The 23,413-nt window shown below is 37.0% G+C and overlaps 1 protein-coding gene across 1 annotated transcript in view; it reads right to left on the reverse strand.

Moving 5' to 3' along the window:
- Window positions 1-4,269: 4,269 nt before the first annotated feature.
- SUGCT (succinyl-CoA:glutarate-CoA transferase) overlaps window positions 4,270-23,413 on the reverse strand; it is a 317,029-nt gene continuing 297,885 nt past the window's right edge. The window contains exons 12-13 of the mRNA XM_012654527.1: window positions 7,363-7,465; window positions 4,270-4,440 (exon numbers count right to left, since the gene is read on the reverse strand). Coding sequence (XP_012509981.1) covers window positions 4,270-4,440; window positions 7,363-7,465 — 274 coding nt within the window. The remainder of the gene's footprint in view (window positions 4,441-7,362; window positions 7,466-23,413) is intronic.

The following is a 23,413-nucleotide window of genomic DNA, read 5'->3' on the forward strand; positions in this document are numbered from 1 at the left end:
TATTTGCTGTTCTTGTCCACACATTTTTTTCAGATAGCCTTGAAATACCATTTGCTAAAAGTTTAGAAAAATATTCCCTTGGGATTTTGATGGTTGATTACCTTACAGCTATAAATAAGCTGGGAATAATTGATGTCTTAACATTCAGTCTTCTCAGCCATGAATGACTATGTCTGCACATTTATTCAAGCCTCTCATGTATCTCAACCCAATTTTACACTTTATACAGGCCTTGCATTTTTCTTTCTTTCCAACTCCCTGAAGAACAGCAAGCCTGAAAGCCCTAAATATTACAATATTTGTATCAGAAAATATGATTGATAATTTATTACATGTTTTCATATTGTTACTATAGAAATCATTTGAGTAAAAGCTTTTCCTTCTACACTATAAAAAGTTGAAATGCATACAGAAATCAATACAAATTTAGGTGATTTCAAAAAAGAAATTGGTAGTAGAATACATGGTTATTCACCCCAAATAGGACTGTTAAAAGATGTGATTCTTATTTCCTTCAAAGCAGATACTATGAAGACAAAACGTCAAACTTAATGTGTTTAATTTAGTTGGGGGGTGACAAATGAAAATTAAAATAATTTAAAAGTGGGCAAAGCTGGACTAAAAAAGTAAAGAACTCCCACATATTTTATAATTAGATCAATGCTGCCAACACTGCAGCCACCAGCCACATGTGGCCACTTGAAATGTGGCTAGTCTGAATGAATTGAGGTGCTGTAAGCATAAAATGCACAACAAATTTCAAGGATCTAGTACACAATTTAAAATGTCTCATTAATATTCTTCTTTTAATTTTAATTGCATTTTGAAAACGTATTTTGGATATATTAGGTTAAATAAAATGTACTATTAAAATTAATTAATTTTGCTATGTCATTTTTTAATTTGGACACTAGATAATTTAAAATTACATATGTGGCTTGCATTATATTCCTATTGTACAGCACCACACTAAACTGTTTTCTAAAATTAGCTGGTACTGATTACTATTCATTCTGGGTCTCAAAATGCCCCCAAATAATATTAATTAAGCTTTCTTGATTTTCATCTTTTATCCATTAAAATATAAATTATGCCTTTGGCTTGAAAGTTCGAGATTTGGTAAAAGTCAATGATTATACAATGTATCTCCACTCTGAAATATTTTGGAAATGTTCAGGAAATATAAAGCATATACATGAAGCACGTGTAAGACAGACAGAGACAGAAAGAGAAAGAGGGAGAGGAAAGAGAGAACAATTTTATAAGACAATAAAAAATATTTGGTGTCCTAAGGTCACAAACAATTTCAAAATCACTAAATAGTAAAAGTGATAATACTAAATAGTATTATCTTCTTCTTAATCATTGAGGAGGAATTTATTAGTAATATGATAAACTAATTATAAGAGGCATTTAAAAGGATAAAGAGTTTTTTGGCAAGTTTCATGATTAAGACATTTTGCAATTCATTGTCAGATTTTAAAATTTGCTTAATCATTAAAAAGGAAAATCTTGTAATGCTTTATGCCTATTATATCTTGCTATTAAAAATGCTCAGAGCATTTATGTGTAATGTAACTCTTCTGTGACACAGAACACTTTCTACTTTAGACTGCAAACCTCCTTGAATGTTTGACAGTTTTGTCCTCTTGATGCACTGTATTCCAGCACTCCCTCCCTTTTCCAAACACAAGACCACAGCAGGCCATCAATTACTATTTACTAAGTGAAGCAGTGAATGACTCAATAGATGAGTAAGTGATTATGGTCCCCTTGGCCCTGAACCATACCTCTCACCTTTTCATGAAAAGATCAACCAGATAATGCCCAAAGAATTCCAATTGGGTATCTAAATATATATGTGTGATAGTTTAAAGACATTGGTGTCCTTTCAAAATGCATCCAAATTTCTTAGGTATGTAGAAAAAAAAAAAAAACATAAAATGCCAGTAATGCTATACTAAGTCCTTAATTTTATTCAACATTTCAATGGGTTTCCTCTTAAATAATAACACGGAAAATTTTTTGCACTAGGATACTTTTTTCAATTCAACAAAATAAAATTGAATACTGCCTTACACTTTATTATGTTAACATAAAATTGAAGCTTTAAACCCTCTATTTTTATTTTATTTAATCAACTAAGTCTAAAATATATTACTTCTTCAAAAATTGAAAATATTATACCCAAGTATCATAAAATAAATGCACACATAATATAGTATATCTGAATTTGTGCATCATTTAAATGTGTCATGTATAGTGAAAGATACACATAACATTTATGTTTTTATCTTCCTTGTCTGCTAGGAATTATTTCCAGACATACTATTTTACATCAGATCTTCATCAACAGTTTTCCAGTTGCAAGGACCACTGTCTATATGTATTTCCCAGCAGTATTAGAGACAAGGATGTAATTTTGCTTGACTTGTGTAACCCTCTGAGGACTATGCAACTGCATTTCAAGAAATATTAAATAATGTCATTCAAAAGGTGATCTTCAAGATGCATCAGTAATGTGTGTGCAATGCATATATGTGTATATATGTGTGTGAGTATGTGTGTAACAGAAGGGACTTGAAAAACAGCTCTGTATTTTGGGGTGCTGCTGATGCTCACTATGTGAATAATAGGCTTTTTTCCCAGACGCTCAGATATTTTGCCAAAATGTGCTAAAACAAAATCACTTAGAGAATATGAGCTAGTCTAGAGATTAATAAAACTTCCAACTTCACAGGCTTCCACAAATGATGAGATGAAAACAGATAGTTTTCGGCCATCAAATATTTCAATACTTCACTCTGTTTCTATGACATATTTATCCCATACGAAAGATTTGCTAAAGGAGTTGTAATGGTCTTCTGGGACAGGAAGAATAAGGTTTCTGGAGAAAATGTTAAATTAATTTTGATGGTGATGCAAAGTTAAGGAAGGGTTGTTAAGGGATGGCTTGCTGCCACAGGGTGGGGTTTTGTTTTGGTATCCTTTTAGAGCCTGCAGGTGTTTGGCACCAGTTAAAATCAGGGCCAGCTGTGATATTTCAATAGTCCTGATATTTCCCTCCCAATAGTTCTCAGAAGTGATGCTTCAGGGTGATGTCTTACACCTGACATATTCAACTTGTGTGGTACAAATGTGAAGACTCCGTTAAATAACACTAGTTTTGTGACACCCTTTGCCCTCTCTTCCATACTCTCAGGTCATAGCATCAAGGACAGAGAAAAACACTAATCAGAAGCTCCAATCATTCATATTTTATTTTTTAATTGACCAGTTTGATCAAAGATGGCAACAGGCTAGAATCACCAAACATACAGTCTCAAGCGAAATACTAAAAGTAGGGTGGTGCATTCTCTTTCGATTCTCAATGTCAATAATGAAGCTTTTAAACCCTCTCAGTGGTGAGAGCCGTACCTATTTTTGCGGGAATTTAAATAGTTTCTATTAAAAGCTGCATTTTCTTTTAAGTTTGTTTGGGTTGGAAACCCTCAAACCACAATGTATTTCATGCACATGTTCCCAAGGGTATGTTAAATAGGACCATACTGAGGTCATCTAGTAAGTTTTTGAAACTTTTTAAGAATTCCTTTAATGTACTGCACAATCTTGGCCTGATTAAAAGAAGATATTTTAAGAAAACACTTGGAGAAATGACTGGCTATTAAAATCTATATGCAGATAATCTATCCTATACCTGTATAATACACAGAGACTTCCAGAGATAATTTGTCACTGAGGGAAAAAAACAATAAAGCTATAACTTTAAGGGCTCTGAATCAAAACCTCTCAGAACTATCAGTAAAGGCAGACCAAAATCCCCTACAATACTCTTGATTGACTTCACAGGGGATGTCTGTAGGATCACTTTAACTGAGCGAAGGTCTGTAGCATATAATCAGAGGATAAAAGGTAGACAACCTTCTATCTATCCAAGAAAAGAAATATCATCTGTTGTTTCAGTTGAGTCAAAAAATCAAGTTTTCTCAGACTATGAGGCTACGATGAAAATGTTAGGTTAGTAATAGTTTCTACTAGCAAGTAAATTTTTGTCTACCAAGTTCAAATTACAGATGAAATGTAAATGGTCCACTTGATAAGTAGGCACACAAAATTCTCTCCTGTTCCTTAAGGATTCCATTCCTGTTTTTTTGTTGTTGTTTTGTTTTGGGGGTTTTTTTAAATTTGTTTTGTTTTATTTTTATTAGACATACCCCATTTCACTTTATCAAAGTCTCCCTTCCTGCGCCATGTTCCAGGCCTTGTACTTCACCCAAAGCAATTTTCAGTTGAACTAGCAGCTGTGCTGGCGCAGCGCACATGGAGAGCGGGCCACAGGCGCCAGGGGTGCGTTCCCACATCTGAACAGAAGTGGCCGGTTCCATGTACCCGGGGCCAAGAAACTCTACAGCTCATCAGAGGGAAAACAAGGGAGGATACCTTAAACGGAAATCATACTTAGAAAAAACTTTTAAGGAAAATGAAAAATAAAAGGATTTTCAGTAATCAGAAAGAAGACTTGATAACTTCTTGGCACAGAGTTTGCAGATATATTTTCATAAAAGGATAAGAGAGTGTGATTTTAAGTTAATGATCCCCATCCTCACAGCTACACTGGATTTGACTCTATCCACTAAACAAAGGTAAATAAAAGAAGGCGGTTTTAAACAAGATTATAACCATAAAGGGCACCGTCATAACCAGTGATACTACTATGCATTGAGTGTTTATTATCTAAACAATATCTTAATACTTTCAACAATATACAGATAAGATCCTATTTCACCATTTAACACTTAAGGAAACTAAAGTCTGGGAAGTTTATAAAACTGCCCACCAATTTTGACTCCATGGTTTTAACTGTTATATTACAATTAGTCCCCTGAGGTCACCAAGGGCTTTCCAACCAATGCTAGAGGTAGAGCTCATCAGCCCCCCTCAGGAGTACACAGGAGCCACTTGATCATTTAGAAAACCTACACTTTCCAGAGTTAACCAACTCATTCATTTGCTGATTCATGCATCAACAAATATTTATTATGTACCTATTTTTTAAGTCAACTTTAAATTTATTTTTTAGAAGGGCAGGGAATATTAAATTTATACTAAATCCCTATCACCAGGTACATAGTAAGTATAGTAAAGGCTTGTTGAATAAACAGATAAACTAAGTAGTCATTTTTAGATGTCATCCTAAGGGTTTTTTTTAAATAATCTATTTTACACATTTTTTAAACTCTCTGATTTTTCCACATTCTACATTCCTTTCAAAATTAAACATTTTATGGAATTCTCTCCAAAAGGGACAAACACTACCGGGCAAAGGGGAAAGATGGTGCCCTTACCTCTTATGTGGAATAGTCCTACTTAACAATTTCCATTGTCATCTTTGCCTATTTTTAAAATGTAATACTAGTACATTACTCTCTAGTCTTTCTAAAAATCCAGATAAATTACATACATATATTTTAGTATGTAAATCCCAAAAAAGAATGAAATTATTTATGAAAGAGAACAACTCTATTCTTGCTACTAGGGTACAACTGTCAATAACTATCACTGTATGATTAAGTATTTTTGATGTTAGAATTGTAACAACTAGAATCCACTTTTTGGTGGTAAAGAGGGCAGTTTGCTGAGACTTTGCAGTAGTATGAAAAGGGTGGTATCCTGGCTTAGTTTATAGCAATGTTTTTCCATTCTGGAAAGTGGGCTAATGACTAAAAATAAGTTATAGACCAATAATAAAAACTTCTTTATAGTTCCAAAAGAGTTGAGATGTAAAGATTAAAGTAATTAAACTGAACTGCAAGAGAAAATTAGGTATGAACATCTTAATTATCCTATATGCCTTCTGAACCAGCCCATAAAGTGAACAATTTTAAGGTAGTAGGTGGGACCTTGAATCTTTGTTTATTAAAGCCTAAAAAATAGGTAACGTTAAAATGTACCCAGTGAGGTTTAAAAATAGTTCTTTGCTTTGGTGCCTTTATCACTGATAAAACACAGATGGAGCAACAGAAATACTGATGGAAAAACTCTTAGGAAACATCTCCAGAGAAATGTACCCTCAAATTAAGGTAAAAGTGATATCCTATACACCTCAATATACAACAGCTTAATACAGTAGTTCAGCCTCATTCAATTAAGAAATGGGAAAACCAGCCCTCTAGTCTACATTCAGGGTGTGCACACTGCTACCTCGTAACAAGGAATCACTAGGCATTAATCACTGATGTTGTGGGATCCCTTTCAGATGAATTCACACCAAGTGGGCATCCTTATCTCAAATACTTATTAACCATAGTTTTATTATGAGCAAAGCCTTGCCATACTCGTAATCTTGGTAGAAAAATAGTATAGATCAGAATTCCTGAATTCATTCACTCTTTTTCCCTCCATAAATATTGTTAACTATTGAATTAAATACATTTCAATTTTCTTGTAAACAGATACTCATGTAAGATAAAGATACCAAAGTTAAAGAGAGCGGTTTTCCAACAAAGTTCACCTCCTTCAAAAGGTGTATTCCATTTTCAATAATCCATTTCAAAGAAAAACCTGCCATTATATAAATATACAGAACTCAAGGAAAAAAACCTATAATTTTGAAATGTTGGAAACTGATAAGATATGTGAATAATCACAGCGAAAGCATCACAGAAAAAGGGAGTCCCTCTACCTTTTGGGATTAATATGTGAATCTGAGACATGGTAAATTGCTTGAAGTAATAAAATCAAAGCTTACTATTTTGACATCACCTAAAAATAATCATTTGAACAATGTTATAAAAGAAATTTTTTTCATGTGACCCATCTTTCTGGGCCCCAAGAAGGAGCCTATTAAGCAATGTACAGCACAAGTAGCTATTCAAGTATAATTTATGCCTCATGAACAATACGCATTAATCAAAGCATATAAAATTATCTCATTTTCAGACTTAAATATGACTGGCTTTGTACATTTTAAGATAGCCATATGATCAGAGGTGGGCTGTAACTATTAAGTTCTCATATTTATTTCTACAAAGAATGATCTCTTAGCACCTAACCCCAACCTCTCAGTTGTGTATATTTCTGTTTTTCAGGAAAAATAAATGCCCTTATCTCAGAAACTTCATGTAGTAGCTGATGAAGAAATACAATAGGTTAAATATGACAGACATGAAAGTATGATTGTAGATAGTAAGTTCTAAACTCTGGTTCTTTTTATTTCAGACCCACAAATAATTTTAATGTAACAGTGAAAAATCCTGTTATGCAACTTAAGCTTAAGATCAATGACTAATGCACTTTTATATAAATCAATCTGGATAGAAAAGAGAGGCAAATTCTTGTGTTGCTAAACTTCAAAAAACAAACCTGGGGTTCTGCAAATACATTCTTCATGTTGTTGATTGGGCCATATGGTACCCCACTGCCTTCAAAGAGATATAACCACTTGCTGGTCAGTTCTTCTTCAAACCTAGGAACAGACAAAAAAGGATGCATTTTTACACTCTAAAGAATGTAATACAACTTCTTTTCTCACGTGGCCCTCTTTCCAAACAACCAATAGTGACAATATATGTTTCTTAGTCTTTCTTTACTTCTTGTTTTGAGAGAAGGTTATTTTCATGAAACAACTTAAGCAGCCCTATAGTGGTGAGAGTAGCCACCCAGGTCCCAGTATTTAAAAATCCACCGTAAGAGATGTAATTCCTCCTATTTCTATCCCTATGTACTCTTTAACAGAGTCCCTTGGAAAAGAGAGGTTGTGTGGAAATGGTATTAATTGAGCTCCAAATGTGGTGTTGAGCAATTTATGAATATAATAACAGTATCATTGCAATTTGAGCACAAAGTCTTGCAAAATGTCTTTGAGGTCTCAGCTATAGTATAATATATCAGGTTAGAGTAGACACTGATATACTAAATTATTCTTCAAAAATAAAATAAACTAATATAGCTGTTTTAAAAGGAAGCTATGTGTAAAATACATAAGAATTAACAGCCAAAACCATTGGCTTAAAAACAGCCTTAGCTATTTATTTATTTGCACCACAATTTACTAATTAGAACAACTCTAGGCATGCAAAGATTGATAATTTCAGTTTAGCCCACAAAACTAAAATTCATCCAAGTCCCTTAAATCTGTTTTGTTTCTATTATAATTTAAAACCGGACTTTGCAGAGAAGCATACTTGATTTCCTTTATTTTCTCTATGAGGTGTTAAGGAAAGGGGAACTAATTCATTAATGAAATTTATTGTTTTATATTTTTTTTTGTTAAGATAGTGAACACATAAACAAAATCTTGGCTCCTTAGGGACAACTCGACACAATCATAGTCTCTAATGTATGAAGGATTTCAGAATTGTTGATTGTTAAAATAGCAAATTATTTTTAGTCAATTAATAATCTAAGTGACCAAAGAGACTTTTTAAAAACATTATTGTCATCAGGTAAAATGTTTTACTAATAGGGAAAAACTCGTGGAATTATAGTAGAATATTGAGTATTCATGGATATCCATACATTTCTCTTATACATAGGTAGAATTAGCCTCAAATCTTCAGACTTCATAGGAAATTATATTACTTCTTTCACCATTTTCAAAAAAAGTATAAAAATATTATCAATACTTGGAGGACACTTCTCTGATCACCATCCAATATATAAAGTAGAAAAAAAGAAATAAAAAGAAAAAATGGAAATAATGTACCCTCTAAAATAGCAGTCCCCAGCCCTTTTGGCAACAGGGACCGGTTTCATGGAAGACGATTTTGGCACAGGGTCAGGGGGTGGGTGGGAAGAGGAGAGGTGAAGTGGGTGAGGCAGAGCTCAGGCGGTGATGTGAGCCATGGGGAGCCGCTGTAAGTACAGATGAAGTTTCACTTGCTCGATGCTCACCTCCTGCTGTGTGGCTCTCAGGTCCTATGTTTCATTGAAGACCATCTTTCCACGGATGGTCGGTGGGAGGGGATGGACATGGGCCGGGGGTGGTGGAGCTCTGCCACTCGGTCCCTACCAAGCCACGGACCGGTAACAGTCTGCGGCCTGGGGGTTGGGAACCACAGCTCTAAACGATAGATACTATTTGAACAATGATGTTCAATCACATAACATTTTACATAAGGATATAATAAATATTTTAATGAAGATAGCACTACATTTCACTAGAAATCTAATCCTATTCACACATTCATTTGCTGAGTGCCCACTATACACAAAGCATTGATTCTTCTTTTTAAATATAACGCCATCCATTTTCTCTCCAATAGATGAATAAAGATTTTTTATTATTCATTTTAATTTCAGCTCAGAATTTAACTATCCCTATTTAGTACAGAATAAAATACTTCACTTCAAAATATTGAAAACAAATTCTTTCATGGGAACACCACAAGGCAAGATTAAATATCTTGCTTCTAATCAATTCTTCACATTGATATTTTCTTTTTGATGACTGTTAAAGTTATCTCCTGGCCAAGACTTCCTAAAATATATATAGATATGTATCATCAGAATGATATATGCTGAAAGAATAAGAGATACTTTGAACCCGGAGTCTTTTCAATCAGGTGTCAATTATTTAAGTTTTCACAAATGGAGTGTTATAATGGTTAGTCCGATAAATTTTCAAGACAAGTGAATTTATCACCACTGGACTCACCCAAGTGGCCTGAAATATCTGCACAGAAAATGCATGTCAATATCCAAATAAACCCATGGCTGCAGGTTAGCCAATAGAAAACTCAGGGGAATAGTTGAAGTTTTAGTATTTATATAAGCTTTTCACCACCGGGCAAAAGAAAGGGATTTATTTCATGTTATGGAAAACAACGGATGCACTTTGGAAATGAGACTAGGGGAAGAGGCAGCCTATGAAGCTGCAATTGTGACCACTGTTTGTGTCTTTGCGTGGGTGTGGGTGTGGAAGGGTTCCTAAATGCCATGAACTCCATCAGTCAGAGACGGAACATCACTGCATTCCACTGCTCCCAGGGGACATATCCATCATTTTCTTCTCAAAATCTATCTCTTGATCTAAATCGGATGTGGAATCCTTTCCTTTTCCTATGCAAAAAAGCTGTAAGCACATGTTTTTATTAACCACAAAAATTCTGCTAAAAAAAATGGAGTTGATCTAAATCACTCAGGGCAATAGATTTCTGAAGCTAAGACAAAAAGGGTGTCCTTAGATCTACCTTACCAAACCTTGAAGCTAGGGCCTCTGCTGGGAAGTTATTTGGAGACTCATAAACAATTCAGACTTACTAAATAAGCCCACATATTTAATTCTATATTTTTGTGAATTTACTTGATTCCGAGAATGAATATTATTAATCGGATAGCATCATTTAGGTAGATGAAACACTGCTGCATAAAGATAGATTGAGCTTAAATGTCTTAACATCAAAATTTAACTTAGGAAACAAACAAAAAGCTCTTCACTTTATAGAATGGATTAAAGTTTCAAATGAGCCAAATCCAAGACCGGAGAAAAACTAAGTGATCCCAGCCATGAAGGTGGGAGTCAAAAATAACTGTAACATTAGCGATAACCAAATCCTGGTTATTAAATTGTTTAGTCTATATTCTGTCAATTTTATCTTCACAACAACACTATAAGCTGAGTTATCCTCATCTGACCAACAGGAAACTCAGGTTTAGAGAAATTAACTTACTCAAATTCATATAGCTTTTAAAGGCAGAGGTCACATTTGAAGCTGAAACTGCTTAACTTTAAAACCACTTTCTAATACTTAATGACTGTAGCAGAATACATTCAAAATCCGTGGTTTCACATATTGTGTGCATTATATATGGTCACAGACAGGTAAAAAAAGGAGCAGAGGTGAAACTGTTCCTTTTTGTACTAATATGTTTCTTCACTTCCATTTTATATACTGCAGTATATGTTTCCTTACATTAAGACTCATTCATCCCTGATGCTTTTAGCGAGAGTTTGTTTTGTGTTAACCATGGAGATTACAACAATAAAAAAGACAGTCCCTGTGTTAAGAGATCATATACTCTAATGGAGAACACAGCTATGGAAACAGATGAATTACAATGCAGGATGCTGAGACAAAGATACGAAGGAACAACTCACAGTTGAAGCACCAAAGAGGGAGGTTTGCACTGGGCCTAGGGAGGTGGGAAAGAGCTCAAAAACGAGGTGACATTTGAGCCAGGTGTTGAAAGATAAGTTAGAATTTTCCATGTGAAAGATGAGAGGAAGGATCATTCAGGCAGAGAGAACAATGTGTACAAAGATCCAGCCTGGAAAGAATCTGAAATCACCTGTGCCCTGAGTGGCAGAAGATAAAACAGGAGAAGGAGGTTAGAACCAGAGTGCAAAGTATCTTGTCTGCTATGCTAGGGATATTGGATTTCCACTGGCAACAAGGAACCCAGAGAGGTCTTTAAGCAGCGGACCGATACACTTAGCACCAATACAGGGAATGGGCTGGTGTAGATAATTCTAGAGATAAAGAAACTTGACAGGAGGCAATATTCTCTCTTCCTCTGGTGCACCTCTAATTTGCCTCTCTATCGATATACTGCGTATTATTATCAATAATAAAGTTCCATATGAAAAAAATGTTTTCTTGACATTTAGTTACTATCCTATTTATCTGTTTTCAATCCAACATTACACCCAAGCCTCTGAAGTCTGACTTGGTCATGAATGCCTTTTCTTACATGGTCTCCAGTGGTCTCCAGTGACCAATGTCAAATCCAATATTCTTTTCACTGTTTTCATCCTACCTACCTGTGTAGTATTTGATGCTGTTTGACTATTCTACCTTTGGGTCCTGTGACAGTACACTTTCTTGGTTTTTGTAATACCTCCTTGGCCATTACTGTTTCTTTTATTAATTCTTTTGATAGTCCTAATATTTTTTGCTCTCTTTCATGCACTTAAGACAGTCTTGTCATCTATATACAGATGACACTCAAATCTATATTTTCATCCCTGCTCTTTCTTTCCGCAGTTCCCTTTTTCTAGTTACCATAGGATAATTCCACTCAGATGCACCATTATCCCCATGAATGTAACATGCCCATGGATGATTTTATGATTTCCATTTCCCCATAAACCTAGTATTCCTCCCTTGCCTGAACTCACACCCTTGGCTAACTCTGAAACTCCTTCCTTTTCATAATTTCTTATACCTTATATATAATTGTCCTGTAGAATCAACTTTTCAAAGTTTAAGTTTTTTCCCTCCATTCCCACTGTAACTATTAGTATCACAGTCCTGGCCCTTCACACTTCACAGTACGACTATGTTAACAGATGGTTAAAAAGGTATTTCTTCCAATCTTCCTCCTTCCAACATGTCACCAATTTTAGATATGTCTCATCTGTTTGACTGTCTGCTTCTCCAGGATCACTACTTTCTTTCACACTAAAGAAATGGACTGTTTATTAACTATTATATTCTCAGAACTTAGAATATAGTTGGCACTCAATATTTACTGAGTGAATGAATATATGACTATTCAGGAAGAATAAAAGGCTCTCAATAACATTAGCTTGAATTAGTGTGGTGGATTATTTTCTCCTAAAATCTCACTGAGACTAAGTCTAATCAGACACTGAGGTTAAGAAAAGAAAGACAATTTTGAGAACCTTCGGTTCAAATAGAATATCACAGCATCTCCTCTTCCCTCTTCTTGTAGACTGCTCCCCAAATTCTGTATAGGAGTATGTTTTGAGGAAAATAAATTTCAAGATCCCAACAACTAACTAATAAACAAATACTTAAAATATGATGTTTCAATTCAAGGACTTCCTATGCCATACAGAGAATCATAAGAGCTCAGGAATTCAAAGTACCTTAAAAATCCATTGTTTGTGAGTGATGTAAGCAAGATGGAGGAAAATTCCCCACAAAGAAATTCAGCTAGCAACTATTCACAGGAAAGAGCACTACCCTAAATATTCAAGAACTTGAGAGTAAGGCTAAGGAGACCCTGTTGGACCACAAAAACTGAGAAAAGCTGCAATCAAATAGTAAGTGGAACAGTTCTCTTTGACCGTGTTACTCCTCTCCCAAACCAGAACAGTGCCAGACACAGAGAATTTCCCTGGATCCACATTTTCTACAGTGTGAAAAGAGAGTTGAAGGTAGAAATTCAGCTTCCCCACCATTCTGGGACCCGTCATAGTAGACTCCCTCCTGTCTTATCCCACAAGAAATTTTGGGAATACTGACAGGTTTACACCACCTGAGGTCAGTTAGAAACAAAGAACAAGGGTGGGGCTCACAGCAACAAGCACATAGATCTCAGTGGCTGCTCTGCATTCCAGCCAATGGAGGCACCATTTCAGAGAAACTAGCCAGTAATATGGCACTGCAGGAAATAATCCACTGGTCTTCCAGGCTTGAATCCCTGGCTAGCTTCACTGCACAGCCTGTTGCTCTAGTTGAGTCTTCCTCAGGTTGATTCCAGCCAGCTGCTGCGCTAGCTGCAAAATCCGAGGGACTGAATACTGGATGGTACTGGCCATGGTGGTTCTAGACTTATGACATATTCCAGTACTGCAACAGCTATAGCAATCATGGGCTTAGGGACCATAAGAGATGGTCTGCTCATAATTTCTGGACAGTCTTACTCTTGAGGGACATTACCAGACAAAGCTAGACTGTGAAGACTGTAATAAATAATCTAATCCTTCAATATGTAGACATCAATACATGACCACAAGGATCAAGAACAATCAAGGAAGCATGATGTCACCAAATAGACAAAATAAGGTGTCAATGACTTGCCCTAAAGCAATAGAAATGAATGAACTTCCTGACAAAGAATTCAAAATAGCCATTTTAAAGAAGCTCAGTGAACTTCAAGAAAATACAGAGGAATACAATTTAGAAATTTATCAAAGAAATAAGAGATTGAAATAATAAAAATAAATTAAAAATAAATCCTGGAGATGAGAAATACAATGAAAAATAAAAATGCAAAAAAGAGTATCAACAACAAAATTTATCAAAGAGAAGAAAGAATTTGTGAACTTGAAGACAGGTTATCTGAATATATATGGGAAGTGGAGAAAAATGAATAAAAAAGGATGAAGAAGGCTTAAGAAATCTATCATAAAGCATTAAAAGAGAAAATGTTTGAATTATTGGTGTTCAAAGGAAAGTAGAGAAAGGTAAAGGGATAGAAAGCACATTTTAAACAATGATAACAGAAAAATTTCTGAACCTGGAGTAAGACATAAATGTACAAATATGAGAAGGTCAAAGAACTCCCATCAGATTTGATCCAAATAAGACTACCCCAAGATATATTATAGTCAAATTGTGAAAGATAAAAGACAAAGAGAGGCTTCTGAAAGCACCACAATAAAAGAAGAAAATAACATAATAAAGTTCTAATATGCCTAGCAGTAGACTTCTTAGCAGAAACATTTATAGGCCACGAAAGAGTGAGAGGATATATTCAAATGCTGAAGAAAAAAAAACTAGCAACCAAAAATACTGTACACAGAAAAGCTATCATTCAGAAATGAAGGTGATAGAAAGACTTCCCCAGACAAATAAAAGCTGAGGGAATTCATTACCACCAGAACTGCCTTACCAGCAATGTTAAAGAGACTTCTTCAAGCTGAAAGAAAAGGACACCAATGAGTAACACGAAGACCTCTGAAAGTATAAAACTCACTAGTAAAAGTAAGTACACAGTCAATTCAGATTATTCTAATTCTGTAGTAGAATGGTGTGTAAATTATTTATATCTTTAGTATGAAGGTTAAAATGCAAAACTATAAAAAATAATAATGACTAAAATAATTTGTTAAGGAATATGCAATATAAAAGGATGTATATTATTACATTAAAAAATCAAAATGTAGGGAAGGGATAGTGGAGAAAAAGTGTAGTATTTCTTTTGCAACTAACATTAAGTTGTCATTAGCTTAAAATAATAACTATGAATTTTTTTACTGTTACTCTTGGTTTTATTTAATTTTTTTCAGAACATTACAGGGGTACAAATCTTTTGGTTACATGAATTACCTTTGTACAGATTAAGTGAAAATTACAAGTGTGTCCATCACCCAGATAGTGTGCATTGTATCCGTTAGATGTCAATTTACCCATCCCCTCCTCCCCCTGCCACCTGATTGATTTCCATTGAATTTTATTACCATATGTACATGTGAGTGTTGATCATTTAGTTACAATTTAATACTGAGTACCTGTGATGTTTGTCTTTCCATTCTTGCAATACTTCACTTAGGAGGATGGTCTCCAGTTCCATCCAAGCTGTTGCAAATAGGATTAGTTCACCATTTTTTATGGCTGAGTAATACTCCATGGTATATATATATACACCACATTTTATTAATCCACTCATGTATTGATGGGCACTTGGGTTGTTTACACATCTTTGTGATTGTGAATTGTGCTGCTATAAACATTCCAGTGAAAGTGTCTTTTTTATAAACTGGCTTTTTTTTCCTTTGGGTAAATACCCAGTAGTGGGATTGCTGGATCAAATGCTAAGTCTACTTTTAGTTCTTTGAGGTATCTCCATACTACTTTGATAGAGGTTGCACTAGTTTGCAGTCCCAGCAACAGTGTATATAAGTGTTCCTTTCGCATTGCATCCATGCCAGCATGTGTTATTTTGGGGCTTTTTGATAAAAACCATTTTCATTGGAATTAGGTGATACCTCATTGTGATTTTGATTTGCAGTTCCCCAACGATTAGAGATGTTGAACACTTTCTGTATGTTTATTGGTTTTTGAAAAGCTTCTGCTCATCTGTTTTTCCCGCTTTTTAATGGTGTTGTTTGATATTTTCTTGGTAATTTACTTGAGTTCTTTATAAATTCTGGTTATCAGCTGTTTATCAGATGTATAGCATCCAAATATTTTCTCCCATTGTGTAGGTTGTCTATTCACCCTATTGATCATTTCCTTGGCTGTGCAGAAACATTTTAATTTAATCAGGTACCATTTATTTATTTTTGTTGCTACTGTGATTGCCTTGGGGTCTCCTTCACAAATTATTTGCCTACAATGATATATATAAGTGTTTTTCCAACCTCTTCTTCTAGAATTCTTATAGTTTCATGTCTTAGATTTAAGTCTGTTACCCATCTTGAGTTAATTTTTGTGAGTGGTGAGAGGTATGGATCCTGTTTCAGTCTTCTACATGTGGCTATGCAATTTTCCCAGCACCATTTATTGAATAGGGTTTTTTTTCCCCATTGTATTTCTCTGTCTGCTTTGTCAAAAATCAGATGGCTATATGAGGATGGTTTTATATCTGGGCTCTCTGTTATGACCCATTGGTCTATGTCTCTGTTCTTGTGCCAGCACCATGCTGTTTTGGTTACTATAACCTTCTAGTACAGCTTGAAGTCTGGTAAAGTGATGCCTCCTGATTTGTTCTTTTTACTTATGGTTGCTTTGCCTATTCAGGGACTTTTCTGGTTCCATATGAAGCATAGAATTATTTTCTCTAGGTTTGCAGAAAATGGCATTGGTATTTTAGGGGGATTACATTGAATTAGTAAATCACTTTGAGGAGTACAGACATTTTAACAATATTGATTCTACCAATCCATGAGCATGATATATATTTCCATTTGTTTACATCCTCTGTGATTTCCTTCCTCAGTGATTCACAGTTCTCCCTCTAGAGGTCTTTCCCCTCCTTGGTTAAATATATTCCTACATATTTCATTATTTTTGTTGCTATTGTGAATGGTATTGAATCTCTAATTTGATTCTCAGCTTTACTGTTGTTAGCATATAGGAATGCTAATGATTTGTGTACATTAATTTTGAAACCTGAGACTTTGATGAATTTATTTATCAATTCCAGGAATCTCTTGGCAGAATCTTTGGGGTTTTCTACATATAAGATCATATTGTCAGCAAAGAGCAATAGTTTGACCTCTTCTTTCCCCATTTGGATACACTTGATTTCCTTCTCTTGCCTGATTGCTGTGGCTAGCACTTCTAGCATTATGTTGAACAGAAGTGGTGACAGTGGGCAACTTTGTCTGACTTCAGTTTTAAGCAGGAATACTTTTAATTTTTCCCCATTCGGTATGATGTTACCTGTGGCTTTGTCATATATGGGTTTTATAATATTGAGGTATGTTCCATCTATGCCTATTTTGTTGAGTTCTTATCATTCAAGGGTGCTGAATTTTGTCAAATGCTTTTTCTGCATCTATTGAGAGGATCATACGGCCTTTGTTTCTGCTTCTATTTATGTGGTGAATAGCATTTATAGATTTGTGTATGTTGAACCATACTTACATCTCTGGTATGATGCCCACTTCATCATGATGGATCAATTTTTTTTTTATGTGCAGCTGAATTTGGTTTGCTAGAATTTTATTAAGAATTTTTGCATCTATATTCACAAGGGATGTTGGTCTTTAGTTTTCTTTTTTTTTTGTTGTTGTGTCCTTTCCTGGCTTTAGTATAAAGGTGATATTGGCTTCATAGAACAAGTTGGGGAGGATTCCGTCCTTCTCTATGTTATGAAATAATTTATGCAGTATAGGTACAAGCTCTTCTTTGTAGGTCTGGTAAAATTCAGCTGTGAAACCATCTCATCTGGGAAATTTTTTGGGGGGGGATTTTTATTGCTGTTTCAATTTTGTTACTTGATATTGGTCTGTTCAGGAGTTCTATTTCTTCCTGATTGAGCCTAGAGAGGTTGTATGTTTCAAAGAATTTATCTATTTCCTCAACATTTTCAAGTTTATGTGCATAGAGATTTTTATAGTATTCAGAGATGATATTTTCTATTTTCATGGTATCAGTTGTAGAATCACCTTTTTCGTTTCTGATTGAGGTTATTAGGGTCCCTTCTTTTCTGTTTCTGGTTAATACAGTGAGAGCCCTGTCAATTTTTTCACCTTTTCAAAGTATAAACTTTTTGTTTCATTAATTTTCTGTATAATTCCTTTTTTTTTAATTTCATTTAGTTCTGCTCTGACCTGAGTTATTTTCTTTTCTTCTACTGGGTTTCAGATTGGTTTGGTCTTCCTTTTCCAATTCATCAAGATGGTTCATTAGATTGTTGATTTGTGAGCATTCTGTCTTTTGGTTGTAGGCACTTATGGCTATGAATTTTCCTCTTATGACTGCTTTTGCTGAATCTCACGGATTTTGATAACTTGGGTCCATTTGTCAATTAGTTCAAAGTATCTTTTGCTTTGTATCTTAATTTCCTCCTTTACGTAATAACTATTCATCAGTACGTTGTTTAATTTCCATGACTTTGTCTAAAATTGAGTGTTTCTGTTGGAATTGATTTCTAATTTTATTTCACTGTGGCCCGAGAAGATACATGGTATAATTGGTATAACGTCTATTTTTCTTAATTTATTGAGATATATTTTGTGGTCTAGGATGTGATCAATCTTAGAGAATGTTCCATGACCTGATGAGAAGAATGTATATTCAGTGGTTCCTGGTTCCTGGGTAGAATGTTCTATAAATGTCTGTTAGGCCCATTTGTTCTAGAGTTCTGTTTAAATCCATTGTATTCTTGCTTATTTTCTGCTTGGAGGATCTGTCCCATTCTGTCAGTGCGGTATTGAGGTCCCCAGTTATTATGGTGCTGGCTATTTATCATTTTGTTTAGATCAAGTAGGATTTGCTTTATGAATCTGGGTGCTCCTGTGTTAGGTGCATAAATATTTAGGATTATGTCTTCTTATTGAATTGTTTCCGTCACCATTATATAATGAGCATGTTTTTCTTTCTTTACTTTTGCTGATTTGAAGTCTATGTTATCTGATATGAGAATGGCTATACCAGCTTTCTTTTGGTTTCCATTTGCATGGAATATTGTGTTTCATCCCTTCACCTTGAGTCTGAATGAGTCCTTCTGGGTTAGATGTGTTTCCTGGAGATAGCAGATACTTGGCTTGTACTTTTTTATCCATCCAGCCAGCCTATGTCTCTTGAGTGGGACTTCAAGCCATTCACATTTATTGAAAGAATTAATAAGTGGGGTGGGTTTCTGTTCATCCTGTTGAGTAGAACTTTATTACTCTATTTTATCTCTAAAGCCATTGCATATCCAGGCTTTGACCGTTAGCTTTTGGGTGATTTTACACTGGTGGTATCTATTGTGCTGATCCATGTGTAACAAAGTTCTGAGTACTTCCTGCAGGGCAGGTCTGGTCTTGACAAATGCTCTCACTGTTTGCTTGTGTGAGAATGTCTTTATTTCTCTCTTGTAAATGAAACTTAGTTTTTCAGGGTACAAAATTCTAGGCTGGCCATTTTCTGCTTGAGAAGACTGAGAATGGGGCCCCAATCCCTTTTGGCTTGTAAGGTCTCAGTTACGAAGTCTGCAATAGTCTGATGGGTTTTCCTTTGTATGTTACCTGCTGCTTTCACCTTATAACTCATAGGAGTGCCTCTTTCATGTGTACTTCGGCCGGTCTGATGACTATGTGCTGTGGTGATTGCCTCTTGACAATGAATTACCCAGGAGTCCTTTGAGCTTCTTGTACCTGGATATTCAGATTTCTAGCAAGGCCAGGTAAATTTTCCTCAATTATTCCTTCAAATAGGTTTTTCAACCCTTGTGTATTTTCTTCTCCCCTCTCAGGGATGCTTATGATTCTTACATTAGGCCTTTTTACATAATCCCATATTTCTTGTAGGTTTTATTTGTTCCTCTTGTTTCTCAGATCTTTCTCTTTGACTGACTTGTTTAACTCACAGGTGTTGTTTTCAAGCTCTGAGATTCTTTCTTATGCCTGATCTAGCCTATTCTTAAGGCTTTCCACTGTGTTTTGTATTTCCTTTAATGAATTTTTCATTTCCAGGAGTTCTGTTTGATTTTTTTTAATAATTCAATTTCCTTAGTAAATTTTGCATGTTTATCTCCTGCATTGCTTTTGTGGTTTCTTTGCATTGGGTTTCTATTTTCTCTTATATTTCATTGAGCTTCCTTAGAATCGATATTCAGAATTCTTCATCTGTCATTTTGATCTTTTCATTTTGATTGGTAAGGAGGTACTGTTTTCTTTTGGGGGTGTCCTTTCACTCTGATTTTTCACATTTCTGGTATTCTTTCGCTGATTCCTTCTCATCTGGCATCTCAGCGATGCTGTGGGTGCTAGGCCTGGTTTATGGGCCTGTCTCTAGGACCCCAAAGATTGATCCCTGAGCATGCCAGGGAGAGGGTGATGGTCCTGAATTGTCTATGGGGTGTTCTAGCAGGTTTGGTGTACCTCTCAGGTTACTTCTGACCTGCTGTCTTCATTTCTTCCCAACAGTGTGTAGTGAGTTAGGTCCCCCAGCTTACTCTCAGTGATGGTGGGTAGACTTGTGAGTATGAATCAGCTACACCCTGTTTGCTTGCGCTGGAAGATGCTATGATGAGCTATGTCATTGTTCTCCCTGTCACTGGTTGACGTTTGTATGATAGAACCAGCTGCCATGCTGTTCTTTTGTGTCTGTGGTAGACTCTGGTCACCCAGGTGTATTACTTGAGTGCCCCAAGCTTTAGGAGGGACCCTGTAGCTCCCAGGGGCTTTCTCCATCTCCACAACCACTGAGGTAGGGGGAGGAGCAAGGCAGTTCGTGGCTAGGTTGGGGGAGTTTGAAAGGCTTTGCAAAGCCTCAGTGGGGCTCAGAAATTGCTTTTCCAGCCACTACGGAGAACTGCTGGTAGGAGAGTCAGGACAAACTCTCCAAGCTTGGAGGGCTATTCACGGAGGAGGGGGCTAAAAGCTTGTATGCTGAGGCCCCAGGCTGGGTTCTTTCCACCCTTATCCAGTAATGCAGTTTTTCTGTGGGGAGGAGTAGGCATTCCCCCAAATGGGCACTCCTTGGACCACCACAGACCCTATAAAATTGAGTCAGTAAATGCTATAAAGGACATGCAAATTGATCTCCCTGTCAATAGGAAGTACTTGCTGGAAGGAACAAGCTGCACCGCTGTTTTTGGGTCCTGTGACCAGCTCTAATCCCTCAGGAGAAGCATTTGAATGCACCAGATAGTGGGTGGAGCCCTGGAACTTCCAGATGAGTCCTTATTCTCTGCCACAGCAGAGGTGGATGAGGGAGTGTGGCTGAGCTGGGCTGGGCTGGGTGAGCTTGCCTGCAGACTTCCCAAAAGCTGGCAAGGTAGTTGTTTTGTTATGGGTCAAAGGTCTGCTCCCAGCTTCTGGGCAGAGCTGCCAGGGAGGAGCTAAAGCAGGCCCACCCAACCAGAAAGTCTGCTTGTGGAGGAAGATCCATCTGAGATTTGCAAACTGGCCGTCTGCAATGGGCCTCACTCCTTCCTCCTCATCTCTGCTCCACAGTTTTCTTCTAGCGTCTGCCAAAAGGCAGGTGCCCAAGCAAGCCAGCCAATCTCCCCCATGACTGTGCTGTGAGGCAAGAGTTCCCCACTCAGGACCCCAGCCTGAGCTGAGAGTATGGCCCTCCCACGGGGGAAGTGGTGTCCCGTGAGCATGCTACAGCTAGGACCCACAATACACTCTCCCCCAGATCTGCCCACATGGGCTGCCTTGCCTCCTGAGACCAAGAAGATCAATCTGACCATGCCAGGGAGAGGCATACTGATCCTGGGTTACCCAGGGGGTGTCTGAATAGGCTCCATGTCCCTCCACCTTAGGGCATGCCCTGCTCTGATGGAGCCACCAGACAAGCATCAGCAGGGAGGGCCAGAAAGCAGGAAGGTCCCAGTCTGAGCACCCCTCAGTTCACTGCAGGACTCCAAGAGGAAAGGCCTGAGCCCCACTCTCTGTGGAAGCCTCAATGTGTTGGCTCAATTGTCTCTCTTGATAGCCACGGGTGGGGGAGGGGAAGAAGAAGGAGGAAAAGAGTTTGTATGGAGGTAAGCTAGCAGTCTGGTCATCTCCAACCCTCTCTCTGGGAAGCAGCCTGCACAGAATGTCCCGGTTCTGGAGTCACACAGATCACCCCGACTCACTGGACCCCTGTGGCTTCTGTGGGCCAGAGTTGGGAAATGCCTGTGTGGGAACGAGCAGGATTATACCTGAAGCGTTGAAGCCCCCTAGGGAGGACAAAGGCATACAGTGGGTGGAGAAGCAATACAGCACCTGCCATGCCAGCCTGTGTCTGTGGGGGTGGGTAGTGCTCCTGGGGGCTGGGAGCCCGGTGCCCTGTCCACGAGACGTTCCCAGCTCACTGGAAGCAGCAGCCTCTGGGCTCGTGTGGGCAGAAAGTTTCTCCAGCAGCTCAGGAGTCCACCAACTGTCAGAGATGCATGGGAGGGAGAAATAAACCACTCTACCTACACTTCCCACTGGACTCCAAGCCTCTCAGAGGTTGATCTTTGCCAATACCTTGCTCCTTCCTGTTCTGTACCACAACTTCTTCCTGTGGAGTCTCCTGAAGGCTCTAGCATCCTTCCTTCAGACCCACATCCAATCTATGTTTGTTTGTCTGTTTGTTTTTTCTCTTTCATCTAAAACTTCTCCTTCTTACTGAGATGCTCTGGCAGCTGGTGTCTCCGGTCAGCCATCTTGCTGGGAAGATTTATACGTTGGAGTCAAAGTCTTTTAAGTCAGCTTTATGGTCAAAGTTGTTTCGCAGTGGTTTATCCTTAGATGCCTGCAGCTTTTCTCTTTGTGACATGAGCTGTCTATTGACCGTGCTAGAGCTATCTGGGTAAATTACAGGGGTGGCTCCTTAATTTCCTTGTTCTGCTATTTTCCAAGCAAGTGTAAGAACCTGAGGGTGAGCAGTGGTGCCATGGATTCCACAGTGGTTACAGCAGGAGGCAGGAGCCAGCCCGGGCAGGCAGACAGGCATGTGTGCTAGCTGAGGAGTGGAGGCCTATGCACTGCCTGCACCAAGCTGTGATCTCCAGCACCGGCTGTGGTGGTGATGGCAGTGCTGCACCATGAAATGTTTTTTGTAAACCTCATGGTAACCACAAAGAAAAAAACTAAAACTGATACACAAAAAATTAAAAAGCAAGGAATTAAAACATACTACTAGAGAAACATACTAGAGAAAATCACCTAACCACAAAGAAAGGCAGTAAGAAAGAAAAGATCTACAAAACAACTAGAAAACAATGAACAAAAAGGCAGTAGTAACTCCTTACTGATCAATGATTATTTTGAATGTAAATGGAGTAAATTCTCCAATAAAAGGTATAAAGTAGCTGAATGGATAAAGAGAGTGAGTCCCAAACATATGCTGCCTATGAGAGACTCATTTCACCTCTAAGAACACACAGACTGAAAGTGAAAGGATGGAAAAAGATATTCAATGTAACTAAAAACCAAAAGAAAGCAGGAGTAGCTATATTTATATCAAATAAAATAGATTTTAAATCAAAAACTTTAAAAAGATAAGTAGGGCTTTATATTCATATAGTGATAAAAGGGTCAGTTCAGCAAAAGTACATAACAATTGTAAATATATATGCCTATGCC

Source organism: Propithecus coquereli, unplaced genomic scaffold (genome assembly GCF_000956105.1).
Source record: "Propithecus coquereli isolate 6110/MARCELLA unplaced genomic scaffold, Pcoq_1.0 Scaffold441, whole genome shotgun sequence".
Taxonomy (NCBI): Eukaryota; Metazoa; Chordata; class Mammalia; order Primates; family Indriidae; genus Propithecus; species Propithecus coquereli.